The following is a 16343-nucleotide window of genomic DNA, read 5'->3' as shown; positions in this document are numbered from 1 at the left end:
CTCGTATCTTTCTTTCTTTTTTCTCTCTCTCTCTCTTTCTTTCTGTATGTATGTATTGTACCTGCTTTATCTCTTCTCGGAGGTTCAAGGATAGGAAGCTAAGTTAAGGCGAAGAATATTGCGCGAACCGGCAGCGGCGATAGAGTTTCGTGACGAGAAGGACGTTTCCGTTTTTCTCACAATCTCGACTGCGTTTATCCTGCTAGCTACGCTAAGGAACACTTATAATCATCGACGATCGTCGTCGTCCTATACGCGAGCGTGTAATTTCGCGCGGAATGCCAGAGTTCGAAAAAGAAAAGACAAAAAAATGACAAATAAAGAAAAACAGACCTACCAGAAAAGGTGGAGTTTTTAATGAGATTCGAGATTATGCGTACGATTTCTTTATAGTCTTATCTCGACGGCGGTCAGATATTTGTATTTAAAAAAGCGACCTTGGCTTTTTAGCGTTTCTCATTTGCACACATCTCGCATTCGGACTTGACATTTTACGATCAGTCGTTGCAAATAGATGATCGACGGAATATTTTGTAGACGCATGGCAATGATGTTGAATGTTAATCGCGAATGGATTTTTCGTCTCTCGAATTTTTCGTGCCCCGGTCGATCGTCCAATTCGACGACGATGATAATGATGATGATGATGCGGTTGGCGAGGCGATAATCGCGAACGAAGCGTGATCTCTCTGTGGTAAACGCATCGAAATGCAATCGCGGCTATATAACTGGGACGTTGTAGAAAGTGGTTGGCGATTTTTTTTTTCGTGGTTACAGCGATACAGTTCCTCATGTCGGCATTGATCGTGTATGTGATCCGTTATGAATTCAGGCCGTTGAAAGCGATAACATTACGTACATACATCTTTAGATCCTCGACTTCACACGGATCGTCTTTATGTCGTCGTTAATGCGCAAATTAATCGGGTTAATATACACAATATATATATATATATACGTATTCTCGAGTCTTATACCATCTATATGTATTTTATACCATCTGCAGAATCTTTGATTAATTTGAAATTGATTTTTTTCGAACAAGGACATCGAGAGTTATCAATAGTTCTTGTGTAAACGATTGAAGGTGAACAAATATATGGAAACGAATAAAACATAGCTTTTTAAAGTGTGAACAAATTCCAATAAAACAGCACAAACGAAAAACATGGTGTATTTTTCACAAGTAAATGTAATATTTATAAAGGATTATTTCCACAGCGTGTGTCAGACTCATATTGTATTTTTCTAAACATTGTCAAATAAAAACCAAATAATTTTACCTGGTAACACACATCTTCCTAAAAATAATACTGAAGTTATAGTCATAATACTTTTTATTTTTGATGGAATCGAAATAAATTGTTAAATTTATCCCGACTATATGTTAAAATGTTCGTAGACGTCACACCCCAATAATTCGATGTTACATTTATTTTTATTATTCTTATTATTTAAAGTTTCAAAAAAAGTATGTGTTTGTGTTTATTTTAGTTAGAGTTTCCTCGTTCTTGCTATTTACGATGATCGAGGACAAAAAAATGATAGAGATAAATAAAAATACGGAAAAATGCAGATTCTTATTTCGTTTAAGCAACATGCCAGTCAATTTTCGCATTTACGTAACGCATTGCAGGAAAGATAATTATAAGGTAATTATGCTGATATAGTGGAAACATCATTCTTAATGTGTGCGGCCCTATTGTAAATGCAAATTCATTCATGTTAACCGCATCGGGAATGCTTCCTATGGCTTTTGTATTGATATTACAATTTCATAAACACCAGCTTTCTTCCTTGCTATCATTTTATAATTTTCGTTATGAAACATATTTATAAAGTATCTGCTTTGCACGATAAATTGCACCGTTAAATAAAACATTTAACTAATTATGTGTGTGGACTATTCGGAATTTTAAATTTAAATTTTCCAGCACAATACTATGGAAAATAGTCAAAAGAAAACTGCAAGAGACATATAAAAATAGATTTAAAGTTCAATTACTAATATTACGCGACACCCAATTATTAATGATATATAAAAAATACTTCAAGATGATAACAATCGATGTCAAGACAAAAATTCGAATAAGTAACAAAGAAAATATACAGGAATAATAATTATTAGGAAATTAGAACTTGATGTCTTTTTTCGTCTTGTAATTAGTCATTACATTGCGAAAGTGAATGTTTCGCATGTCAAATCAATTAAGCGATATCCGTGAGACACTAGTCGACTATTGTTACGTCTCTCCTTTCCCGAAAGGAATGGAGTTTTTCACCGAATCCGGATTTCACCGTCCTCCCTCCCTTTTTCCCTCATCGGTTGAAGACCTTCTCTCGTATCTCATATCTCGTCTCGCGCACGCGAAATATAATGACACAAATTTAAATGACTGCGGTTACTCGTAGGCGGTGGTCGTAAGAGATCGCAATTAGGACCCGCTGCCGTGGCCACCGCCGTCGGGGGAGAAAGAAAGACGGACATATTCGGGATACTACAAATGTATACGACGCCTTTTCGCGTGAGAAAGTCTCCCGGGGTATGCGGGAGACCGCGAAGAAGCCGCATTTTCTCGCTCTTCCTTGTCCGGGAAAATGCAGGATGCTACCGGGTTAGCCGCCGATCAGAGACCCGCGTTAATGGAACAACGTCGCGTAAAGTGTCTTTGTGAATTTTATATTCATCGCGCGGCGGTTTTACAATGCGGCTAGGTCTACCTACGTGATGTAGGTATATCTCTGCTGGTAGCGAGAAGCAAACAGCGGAACGAAGACGATGGCGGGCTTTTAGTAGCTTTAAAGAATTGGCATGGTTGACGTTACGACCTTTATGATGCCGAATGAGTTGCGAGCTATTGCTCGGACTTAAACGTGATTGCAATCTTCTCTTCATCTGTTTATTTCCATTACTTTCTATATTTTGCGATCTGCCGGAATTGATACAATATTTCGGATCGAACAAGTGAAGTGATCCGTATTCCGTGAACCGTATATATATACCATTATTATTATATTATAAATACGGTATACAATTGCATTTAAATATTATAATATATATATGTAATATTGTAATATTCGAATGCAACTGTATATCGTATTTATAATAATTGTAATAATATCAATTTAAATAAATTAATAGATATATAAGTGACAAATAATGCGATTTTAATCCTCAACGTGCATTAAAAATTTTAATTCAATCGTGAATATTTAATAGCGTTCATTGTTACATATAGAGCGCTAATTTATATCGATAATAAGAAGAATATGAAAGGCGACAATTTTTCAACGGAGAAAATTTGCGTTCTCTTATTGGAAGGTTACCAATTACAGGAACGATGTCGAGCAATTTTTTTTCCAATGTTTAAAGATTACGTCTTTGTATCTGCTTTACATGAAAACGTTGACGAAAGTTTTGCGGAGTCAATGGCCTTCCAACGGGTCCGAGAATGCCCGTTACAAGAGTATACTCGCCTTTTTATTACATCCACTATACATCGTCGATGCACCGTTTATTTCGTTCCTTTTGTATCACTTGTGATATATATTAAAAGATTTCGATACTCTGCTTACGATAATTTTTAAGTATCTTAAAATTCTAATACATTGTAGTTCAAAATAATATCGAAATAGTATTGTAGGTAACTTTATTTTTCAAATAATTATGTGAAATAAATATGTCAAATATATGATCTTTAAAAGATTTTTCTTTTGTTCATGTGGGTTATGAAAGAGGAATCTGGAACATATATGCATGTATTAAATTTATTCTTAAACATCGTTAAATTTTAAGGATTTAATATTAACACATTACTGGAACCTTTACATGATTTTTTAACAATTAATTTTTTGCTTACATAATTTTTTTTCTCTATTTCTAAAAAAAATTATTTGGGAATGCATTTATATTATTATAACTAGTTTTAAATATAAATAAGAAAAGAGACAAATAATAAAAATATCAAGATTTAAAATTAACATATCAAAAATTATTATACATATAATATACATATATCATATCGGCTCAACTCTTATTAGAGAAAAGATGCGTGTTAGAACAGTTCTCACGATTCTGTACAGTCGGAAAAGCCGTGACTCCCTGCCGCGAGTCATCGACGTTAATTTCGCAATCGTAAGTCATACTTCGCAACACTCATGATCCTATGGCAAACAGCAGTCGTTTAGAAATCAGTTCTCGCGAAGTGTTGGCTGCGATATATACTCGTCGCGAAGGTATATCGCTTTAACATACAATTGTGGGACGATTGTACGCATTGTAAGAGACATGCTCCATTTCTTTTCTCTCTTCTCTGCACGTTTTTTTTTTCTCTGCAAGTCGTTGTCCCGTGACACGACCCGACGTCTCGCGACCCGACCCACCGCAACTATAATATTACAGACGGCGAAAATGTCTTTTCTTTTCCCATCTCTCTTTTTCTTTGCTCTTCTGTTTCTGTAGCTCAGTCTATGAGTCTTTCTCTTTCGTTTATTTGCCCATAAGTTGAGCCACTTTCGCGATAAGAGAGATTTAGTGGATCTCGCTGTATTATATATATATATATATATATATATATATATACTGGTGACATGATGAAAAATGTGGAAAAACTGAGAGCAGTGTAATGTCTAGCAAGATTACAAATATTGAATATGACAGTTTATACATGGGAGGGGTTATACACGGCTTATAAGATGAACTGACAATATGAATCGATTATTATTTATTTTCTTGATGATTTTACTATTATTCATTTTTCTGCAATTATTAGACTAAAAGTTTACCTAGATGACAAGACATCAAGAATATTACAGTTTATGAAATTTAAAAGAAAAAAATTGGAAATTTTTAATCATAAAAATATATAAAAAATATTTTATGTTGATTGTTTTCTCTTTTATAAAAATTTATGTAACATAACCAGTTTTAATAAAGTGAAACAACTGTTCAAATTCTCAACGTACACATTATTTATCGTCTTTTTATCATTGATAATGCCTACGCATATAAATTGCTTTTAATTGAATAGAAAATATTTATATCTAAATATAATAATACTTTAGAATGATAAATAATGTGATGACAGTTATAAATAGTGCGAAAGTTTTATAGAGGTCATTATCGAACAATATGTGAAGTCATCGATAAGATTAATCGGACATGGAATGTAACGTGCGTCAATAGAATGTTTTGTCAATTCTATTCTAGTATGATTGGTTTTGTCAACTTCAATCTTAGCTTTCGACTTTTACTCTTTGGCACTCCATCTGAGCAATGAATATAATATAGGAACAAAGAAAAACATTTAATCATATCCATCATAATATACAAACGAGGATTGTGAAAAATTGATCATTATATTTTTGTATCATTACACATATCTTGTATTCGATTTTTATAACTAACATAGCTTAGCGCATATTAAAAAGTGATCTTTTATAAAAACTACATTTATGTAGATAAAGATATGATTAGTTTTTTACCTTGCTTTGCTAATTTAGACTTGATTGTCAACACTGCTCCATTATAATAGCAAAACTGCTTTCTGATATTTCTCATAATGTCAAGTATATTCGTTAATTCTTTGCACGTTTTAGGTCACCTAAACTCACGAATTCACGAAAGATTTTTGTAAAGGATGCCAACCTGGATATTTGAACAAATTAATTCGCATAAAATTACAGTTTTGTAAATTTATTTATAAAATTTGGATGTGAATAAATAGATATTTAATTTATAAAATATTCACAATTTCATGAAAAAAAGTCATAAATAATGCAGAAAGAGAAAGAAAAAAATATCGGCAATTACATCATTTTTCTCGCATACTAAAAACATCTGACACCTACTCTGCAAAATGATAATACTTTATAATCACATGTCTTCCTGGTGATTATCTAAGCGCGATTTATTCGTTTTTTCTTCAATCTTGATCAATTTCACAGATTTTTTTTAAAATTAATTACCGAGATAATTAATGTTGATAATTATAACGTTATGACGCAATATGACCTTTGATTTAATTCTTGTTTGCAGAAATTCGTTTAACAAATAATCAAAAAATTTCTATAACGAGGAATTATATTGCTGTAAATTTGGGGGACAAATTTTAGATTATTTTGGAAGATCTTCGTCTATCATTGACATTGTATATCAACAGGGAAGCTTCACATACAATTGAGTTGTGTATAATTTCGTGACATTTGAGCGGATAATAATATCGTACCATATATTTGTAAAACATATTTCTTTTAGCAGCTTCGCGTTTAAAGATTCGACTAATCTGTAATTGCATCACGAATATAACGTGCAATTGATATTTGCACATGTTATAAATGTTTTAGAAAATTTTCTTATATGAATAAATAAATTAATGAATTATGAATTAGATATAAATGCGTAATGCGTAATGATTCTTATTAATTTTTTCTCATGTTTGTTGTTTTGTAATGGAAGAAAAGAACACGTTACTTGCTTTATAAAAACGAAGAAAAAATGTATATTTATATCAGATTATTCCATGATTTCATCCATATTTTTGAAGAATTCTGTGAATTCAGCTGTGCAAAAAAACATAAGAATATATTTATGTATGAAACACGCATATATAAATCTGTCGATTAACTGAAATATGCAAATACTTCTTTCAACAATAATAAGAAAGAATTCCACGATAACTTTTAATAAACAGTAGTTCGATGAATAAATAATTATTCTCAGTGATTGCAAATATTAGGATCAGGCTACGAAAAATTAAATTCAACGATTCTTGCTCGTTCGTTCATGTGTCAGCGGAATATTCCATTGGTCTGCTTTTCTGTCCTATATTTCTGCATATATATCAGAAAAGACCAATTAGCAAATAAACGGTTGTACGTGCACAGTATAGCCGCCTTTTCAACGTTTCTTACGTCATTACAGCAGTAACAGTGACTTGTATAACATTCCTATAAAGGATGAATATAAAGATGATCAATTATGGATAGTGATAATTAGCAAGAAATCATGCAAAGTGCCGGGATTATATAACAATGTGAACTACTTTTATTGAATTTTCTAGTAAGATATATTTTATAAATTTCTTACAATTGCATAGCGCTTCAGAGATTTAATACTAAGTGATTCAGTGAGATAATACGATAGCGAAATGAAATAACGATATCAGCAAATAATTGTTTCCTTTATTTGCCTGTGTGTATTTGAATTTTATTTTAATAAATTTATTTTAAAATATTTAATAGTTTAGTTAATTTACTTTTAGTTTAAAGACTTAAGTAAAATAACTTATTATGTCTTTTTTTATTTATAGTACAGTCTTACAACATTTTGGTTTCTGTCTAAATATATTTATTTAGTTTTTATTTATAAATTAATTGGGATTTGCAATTTCACAATTATAATAAAAAAATGTTTATTTTTATTATAAAATAAACATTATAGTTCTCATCTATAGCATCACGATAAAGTTCAGTTTGATCGGCCTTGAGTTGTTTGCGAGATTCTAATTGATGCATGCCGACATCAGGGTTAAATACCTGCACGGGTTAAATATCTCCGCGATTGAGGATCACACGAGAAAGCGAAATTAATCATCATTATCAGAATGTTTTCTCGTTTTTTTTTTTTTAATTAGCAAAAATTGTCAAACTGCGTATTGCGCAATAGAAAATATGCATTCATAATTAAATACATGGGAAATCGGTGGTTAATGCGACCAATCAGTCTCAATGTATAATGTAACTTGATCCGTAGGGCTATGATGATAATGCTGAAAAACGTGAATTAAACAAAAAGTTTTTTGCATCGTATGTCTTTCCTGAGAGCGTAAGCATTTTCAGTTATAGCGACAATAACGACAAACAAGTAATAAATCTTTGATAATTTATTTCTAATAAATCACTTATTCTTCATGTGAGGCATACTTATTCATTTTTTACGTAGATGCAAATCCACCGACTATTTTTAAATTTATCCTCGGAAATCTCAAGATGATCTCTATACGAGAATATACACATTTGCCTTGCGAATTTTTTTTATGGAATTACGAATCTTGAGATTTTTTTAATCGTAAAAAACGCGATGACCAAACGTACTTACCTTTCTTCGGGTTTTAAACCTCTAGATTCTAAAGCAAATATTAATTTTATGATGTTTTATTTGAAAATTTTACACACACATACATACACATATAACATAATATAAAAAATATAACATATATTTCATCATAAAAAGACATGATAACTTTTTATCTTTTTTTTTTTCGTCATTCACAGAACGATTTGTTATTTGCTTAATTACATAACTTACACAATCGCATTAAATATACGTTTAAATAAGACGTACATTATTTGTATGGTACAAACATACTTGTTTTTACACTATTGCGATAGTTACACCTGTCACCTTTTTATGCATCAAGATTGTGATGTTTTGAACATAAAAATTCATTTAATGACCGCATTTAATAATCACGCATGTTTTTCATATCCATTTCAATGCAAAATAAAAATTGTTGATATAAGTTTGTATTTATGCATTGAGGAAAACTCGCTTATTTCGCGAACATATTCATATTTTTTAATTGAAAAATTCTGCTTGGGAAAAGAAATAATTATTGTGTTTAACTCGATACGTCAAAAATTTTTTCGTTAAACTTCAAGGTTAGTGACTGAACGAATGATTAAATTCCAAAGATAATGCGAGCGAGATGCGATCGTTATTAATACGAGTGAGATATTATTTGTTTATTCCAATGCGTTACACAATTCATTATGTAACTAATTGCTATCACAAGTCGATACGTTGATATGTTGATATGCAACAAATTTCATAAAGATTCGAAAGATTTAATATTTTTCCATGAATTTTCTAAAAAATATTTTTTATGTTGAAAAATTATTTTTGTAGTTGTAAATATTTATAACGAAGAAGAGAGATTCGTGCGCGATGGATTACAAGAAAGCGCACAATTTTTATCCTCGATGTTATTTAGCAAGAAGCGCGGTAAGTCACGTTTGGACAAAACGTAACAACAAAAGTCCATCTGCCGCTGCAGATGTAAGGAAAACTCGCTTCTAACTATGCCGGTTATACAAAAACAATTATCCGCGCTTGACGCACATGTTTCAACTATGAGACATGTTCGTAAACAACATAGCAGCGTAGCGCGATAATGCGGGATATTTAGCGAATAATGATAGACAATTTTAGAAAACAATTTAGAAAGACGCATCTCTCAGAAGAGGTAAAAAAATATTTCATACGAGTCCGGAAATGTTTCTCCCGCAACGTTCTTTCGCAATGTTGAGGCAACCGACCGCTATGCTCCAGCAGTGCGCGAAATAGTTCTCTAACAGAAAACTGAATTCGTAGTCGCGATCAATTTTTTTAATGCTAACTCTAACGGTCAAATAATTGAGTGTTTGCAAAAAAAAATAAAAAAATAAAAATAAATAGGAAACAGTATAATATTTGTTTCGCGTGATTCCTATATCATTCATACTGCGTATATTATACAAAGTATATTTTTGTTTTATGTATGCGTCTCAAGTCTTATTGTTAAACAAAATATTGCGCGAACGAATGTCAGCGTTAAACGAATTTTGGCAGAGATTGAGAAATCTTACGATAGTCCGGCCGACAAGACTTCCGGTGAAAACCGTAATTTCCGTTGAGATAAATTAATTGGACAAACGCGCGTACTATATCTCGTATTGTACGATCTTAAAATGAGTACGCAACAGCCTTGTACTCAAAAGGCACGAAACCGTAAGTTTGCATTTCGTTCTCGTTTAAATTCTTATAAACGCGAGTTATATGTATATGTAAGTTTCATCGCGCGTAGCATGAAAAGTAATTTTTCATGTTGGCACAATTTCTGTAAAGAACGCGCAATTTCGTTTTTTTTTGATATTAGTTACGCACAATATTTGCACGAAACATGCCGGAAAAAACTAATTTGATATCGATTGGCAGCGCCTCACTGATAATTAGCTAATAATTACGAGTTTTTCTTCACAGGAAAAAAAATAACTCGTGCCTTCATATTATCTTATTTTTCATAACAGAAATTTTGATGCAATCCGAATACAATTTACAATTTATTGTTTTTTTATTTTTTCATTTTTTTATTTTTCATTTTTTTTTCATTTTTTTATTTTTTTATTTTTTTTATTTGCATTAGTTTTCCTCGTCAGGGTATCTACTACCTGGAAAAACATGAAAAACTTGAAATTCTCAGGAATTTTTTTTGTTTAAGGATTTCTTTTGTTCATTTTAACAGATTTATAATCTGTAAAAAAATTAGGAAATTGTCATGGAATTTTATTGGGATTCGGGACATTTTTGAAAAAATTCTATTTTGGATAAATTTGTACTTATATTTTAATTAGTCAGCATTCTGCCGATAAGCCAAGTTGTGAAAATTATGCGTTTAAAATATATTATAAATGTATATCTGTCTCTATTCATATATACTATATATCTGTTTCTATTCATATAGTTCATAACTTGTGTGGCTTTGTATAGTGAAAATTATGTTAAACATACAACAATAAAAATTTGTTTTAAAAAGGTGCACACACCTTTGGTGATCTTTAAAATATTCTCTTTATGTGTGGAATCTTAAACAAAATATCCAGAGATCAAGGAATTTTCAGAGACTTGTTTTACATGATTTGAATAGACATCCTGTTCACCGATGTTTCTTTTAATCCGTGAATCTTTTTAAATGTTTGAAAGCAGTTTTTTTAGGGTTCTTAAATTCTAGAGATCCATTGTAAACGTGTGTAAAAATATTTTGATTTCTCTTTTTTATATTATTTTATTTTTTTATTATTATGTAGACAAAAGAGAATATTTTTGTACATTCTTAAGTTGAGACCTTTCCTAAGAATTGTCTTTTTTTTTTAAATTATTTCTTTCACAGAAGATCGAGGCCATAAAATTAATAGAGTTAACTTTTGTGTTTTTATGAGGCAACGTTAAAATTCTTTTGTTGTACCTTTATACTCGACCTCGGAACTTTTTGAATACTTTTCTAAGGTTATTACGAACCAAAGATAAATTTTAAGAATTTTTAAAGAAATTTCATTAAAGTCATAAAAATAAAACAATTATTAAAAATAGACATCAAGCTTTTAGACATCAATTTCTAACTTAATAATTTTTTTTATAAATAATTTATTTGTAAAAATAAATATCTTTAGCTTTAATTACATTGTATGTTTATTTATTCTTACCACATACTAATTTGTATTTTTCCTTATAACCCAAGATCTGCGAAAATAAAAGAGAATGTATGAAACAAAGTTTTTTAATAGATATTTGATATTTATTTATTGGATAATGAGTTGCAGTTTTGCAGAAATCGAATTACTATACATTTGACAGCATTATACAAATCAACATATTCAAGATTATATTGAATTATATACGAGTTTGATCAGGATCATTTAATAAATTTCAATCGATCTATTACAATCTATTTTTACAAGTTATAAATTTCGCGTATTTTTTTCTGATGAAATTTATTATATTTGAAAAAAAACATAGCATATATTAGGTTGAGCGGTGTCACTGATTGACCTTGCGTAGAACAAATTGATCTTATTTATGATCAACGATCATTTGTTTTATTTCAGAGACGTATCGTGAATCTCGCTGGCGGGCAAGAAGAACGTGCAGTGACATACTCGGAAGAAAAGGAGATGACACGCGGGGTCACACAAAAGAACGAAGCTGTGATTTTTCCGCGCACGCGCGAGCAACGATAGGGAAAGAGAACGACCTTAAAAACGACGAATGACAGAGAGTTTTCTGAGTGATCGGCAGTTGCTTAAAGTGCCGACAATTTAGTCGAGCTTTGCAATCTCCCTCGTTCGCTGAACACCGGTCGGGAGACAGCTCTCTTCTATCTATCTTGATTAGACGAGCAAAAGATTTATCTCTTCTCCAACATTGAACGATAAAACATAACAAAGAAGCAGTGACACGATGTAGTGTGGTGATTCGGCCGAGAAAGAATTTTTTTACGCGAACTCGAAACGAACGCGAAAATCGAGAAAAAATTCTCCGGGTGAGAAAAACGCAAAGATGAAGACAATGGGTGACGTCGTTGCGGATCCTATCGATGAGAACGATGACACTGTGCAACCAGCCGGTGCGAGCAAGGAATTCGGTCAGAGGACACTGAGATCCTTAAAGAGAGGACTGGGTCGACTCTGGAGACGACACAGAGGCAACGTGTCGATAACTGAGTATGATCCCTCTTACAAGGTCGCGTATCTTGGGAATGTGCTGACCGGATGGGCCAAGGGTGAGTGAAACTTTGATTTTATGAGCGTTTGTCACTACTAATTATATTTTATAATTTTATTAGACGAATGAGAGAGATAAACTTTTACTTAATGAATACCAAAACTTACGTTGTCGTATTTAATTTGGTATTTCAATAAAAAAATTTTTATCTTTTGTATTAAAAATTAATATATGTATTTTTAATATTTGAAAATATAATTTTTATTTTTTATATTAAAATTTAATATATTGTTAATATTATAAAATAAAGGATGATTTTTTTCATAGATATATTATTTATTATAAATGATAAACCGTCTAATCAGACATCATGTATGCAAATTATTTATTTTAAATTTGTACATATGTTATTTATTTTCTTTTTTTCAATTTATCTACAATAAATATATGTATTAAAATTTGCTTGTATGTGTGATAAATTAAAAAAGTTACTATGTATGTAAAAACTTTCAATGCCTACAATTTTTTTAATAACTTAAAAATTCAATTATTAAAATCATAAACATTGAAAGTCTTTAGTAATTCTTTTAATTTATCACAAACAAATTTAAATACATACATTTAGATAAGTTGAAAAAAAATAAAAGATACATACTGATTAACTTCTACGAAGTTAAAGTAAATAGTTTGCATATATATTTCATCGCCATAAAAAGACAAATGGCAGAGAGAGATACAATTTATTTTAGCTACTAGCTAAAATATTTATACAAACACTCACGCACGCTCATATAATAATTATTATTCAAATAATAATAATTTATCATTTATAAAAATAATATATTTATATTAAAAACATTGTTTTTTTTATTAATCATAAGAATGTTGCATAATTAATTAAAACTATAAATTTCTTTTTGCCGATGTAATTATACTAAACTAGAAATAGAGTTTATAGAATTGTTACTTATTTATAAATTTTTATATAAATTGGAGCAATATTATTATTTGCAAAGATTGGCAATTGATGTCTCATCAATTATCGAGGCTTTTATCGTCATTCAATCGAGTTATCGAAGTGATAGAAAAATTGAACCATGGTTTATCGGACAATATTCGTCATCGGTAATTACGTCTCCAGATAAACGACAATTAAAAACAATAGATATATGCAATAGATCGCGTACATGCGCGTATTCTCTCGATCATACAGCCTTGATGCATAAAATGATCAACCGGAAGTGCGCGGTATTTCTTGCCGGTAGATTAACAAGCAGCAAGGTTATCATTAATTCTGTCGACCGTTTATCGCATATGAGTCTCACCCTTACTGCATTAAATTGTACATTCTCATAAATCTTTTCTCCCCAGTCGAGAAATTTATCTTCAAAACGATATGGATTTTTGATTAATTTGAAGTAGTAATGTTTTTTGCAAATGCCAAGGTTTATCATAAGTACGATTTTTAAAATGTATACATTGTTAATCAATCATTTAATAATTCAAGAAAATTTGAGAGATTAAAGAAAGATAATATATAATTTTTTTTTTGCGACAGAAACTACTTGAAATGTTGGTCGAAAAATAAGATTTTATTATCTATTTGCAATAGCTGATTCAGCGAATGCATTTTATTTTTATTTATCATGTTTCAAAAGATGCGATTTAATCAAAATTTATGTAACGACGAATTGAAATTTAATTAAGAATAAATATTTATATGATAAAGATTTAATCTTAAGATTTGAAAAGATATCACATCTCGGCAAACTCTTCCGTCGAATTTTCGCTAAACAAAAACCAGTTTCAAGTTTGCCGAGGTATTAACGCTAGTGAGAAAGTTGTGACTTCCGAAAACGCGACTTTCGCGATAACGAAGGCGGCACGTGATCTTCTCTCTCACATTTCCTCTGTTGTGCGCAAAATGACACGGCCTTCCGGCTTATTCCGTGCACGAGCACTCTGAAAACGGTCAATCGCGGCCGAAATACGACATCGGAACAACAAACGGAAAGCAAATTCGATGAAATTCCGAGCAGTGACATGACCGTAGAGCGATCATCATTGCGCGCGAGATTAAAAAGGAGAAGGAATTATGTAGTGCAACGACCGGACATAGGCGTATACACGATACAGAGCCCCTGACTTTCTATCTACGTCAACTTTTCGTCGCGGCCTTTTAATCATCGTCGATAGCGCCATTATTACGGTACGGCTTACCCGCTGACGCCTATTCGACGATTAATTAATTCATAATTGTCCCTCGAGGTAAGCCGGTATGCGGAATGCTGTTGCTCGACGACATATGTTGTATGGACGTACATACGTATGTGCGAATAGCGGTCGTACATTATGACATATTAGGCCCTAACCGGGATCAATTTGAATGTTATGCGTAAAAAATCGGATGATGTAAAATGGGTACACACAGCTGGTTGAATATTTGTACTGATTGGTACAAATACAGTATTTATCATTAATTGTAAATACGATAATACACAAAAAGGCTAAGAAACTTTAGAGATATTCAAACTGTTTTCTAAGTAGCTTCGATGTATCTCTTCTTAAATCGTAATCGCGTAAATGCCTTATAAAAATATATGCATTCTAAAATTAAAGAATTTATATTATAAATAATTTATAATAATTTTTATTATACTAGAATAATATTCTTGAAAATTTCTGCATAATTATACGCAAATATTCAATGATTTTTTTCTTAAAATAGCATAAATGTGGTATTAGAGTGACAATTTTACTTAGCACCAAATAGTGGCATGAGCATGGACTATAAATAGCCTTAACTCTTTATCGCAGGTTTAATGCGTCATGTTTGTATCTTTAATCAGCGTGGAACTGATACGAGAAGGGGGGTCTAAAAACAAAACATGGAATTTCCAACCGAAAATCAATTAACCACATCGATGTGATAAAATCAGTATATCGATTTTTTTAATAACACATATTGTAAAAAAACAATTTTATTAATTTTCAAACATTGTTTCTTTTCTGTTATTATGAGACACAAGCGCATTCTTATCAGATTATATCGATTAATGTTGCAATATTTTGCAATGAATGAATCAGTACAATCTCATAAGGCACATAAGACTAAGATCAGTTTTATAATAACAATATAAAGCACACAGATTTCTTTTATAGATATGACTATATTAAAAAAATAAATATTGGTTTTTATTGATCGCTTTTTTAAATATTATATTATTATATGCATATACTTAAAATTGTAGTTTATTTAAATCCAAATGTATCATACATCAAATGATTTAAATATATTTGAAAAGCATTCAAATTTGATCTAAAATCTAAGAAAGACAAAAGCTTTTAACTTTAATTAACATCATATATATATATATATATATATATATATATATATATATATATCTAGACTAATATATTATTATATGTTTAAAAAATTGCTTAATATTCCGGAATGCCGTTCGTGTGCGACAGACAGACACACACATATACAAATACACGCTTACAATTTAGCTTCGGAAGGCTAACGGTCTTACCACGTCGCGATACGAAAAATAAAAAAAATGTATAAGAAAGCTTTGCTTTCTGTACTACTAGTCCTTCATCGAATTCGCGTTATGGTTTCCAGTTTTGCCTCGAACTTGTTCTCGTCGACCTTCGCGTCACCTAAATAAATACACACGATGTTTTGTCCATGCATTTTTAGCTTACATAGAATCGAAAAAAGACGTAATTTGAAAAGGAAAACATATAACGATAAAACACACGAGCAACACAGCTAAAAATCATTTTTCTTTAACATAGGGTGCTTATTTATTGAAAGAAATATCTGAATTTTTCATGAGATATTTATATTGTACGAAAACTATAGACACTATAATGCGAATTTTCAAGAATATTTTGTGGCTTTGTCAAACTGTCCAAAAAAATTTATTTTTACACTTCCTTGTCCGTCATGTCTATTTTTAAAAAATTGTGTTTAAATAATGATCTAAAAAAATTTGAAATAAATTTATACAAAATAAAATTTTTTGGTGAGATGTGTTTTTTTCTTCAATTATTATTTAATTTCAAAAAATTTTGC

At 30.8% G+C, this 16343-nt stretch overlaps 1 protein-coding gene across 4 annotated transcripts in view; it reads left to right on the top strand.

The window, feature by feature from the left end:
- Positions 1 to 16343, top strand: part of LOC126853656 (uncharacterized) — a 54980-nt gene that overhangs the window by 16725 nt on the left and 21912 nt on the right. For all 4 annotated transcript variants that reach the window (XM_050599566.1, XM_050599564.1, XM_050599563.1 and 1 more), the window contains exon 2: positions 11644 to 12317. In XM_050599566.1, the coding sequence (XP_050455523.1) occupies positions 12095 to 12317 (223 nt within the window). In that variant the 5' untranslated portion in view covers positions 11644 to 12094. The remainder of the gene's footprint in view (positions 1 to 11643; positions 12318 to 16343) is intronic.

Source organism: Cataglyphis hispanica, chromosome 12, assembly GCF_021464435.1.
Source record: "Cataglyphis hispanica isolate Lineage 1 chromosome 12, ULB_Chis1_1.0, whole genome shotgun sequence".
Taxonomy (NCBI): Eukaryota; Metazoa; Arthropoda; class Insecta; order Hymenoptera; family Formicidae; genus Cataglyphis; species Cataglyphis hispanica.
This window is presented reverse-complemented; position numbering and strand designations above follow the sequence as displayed.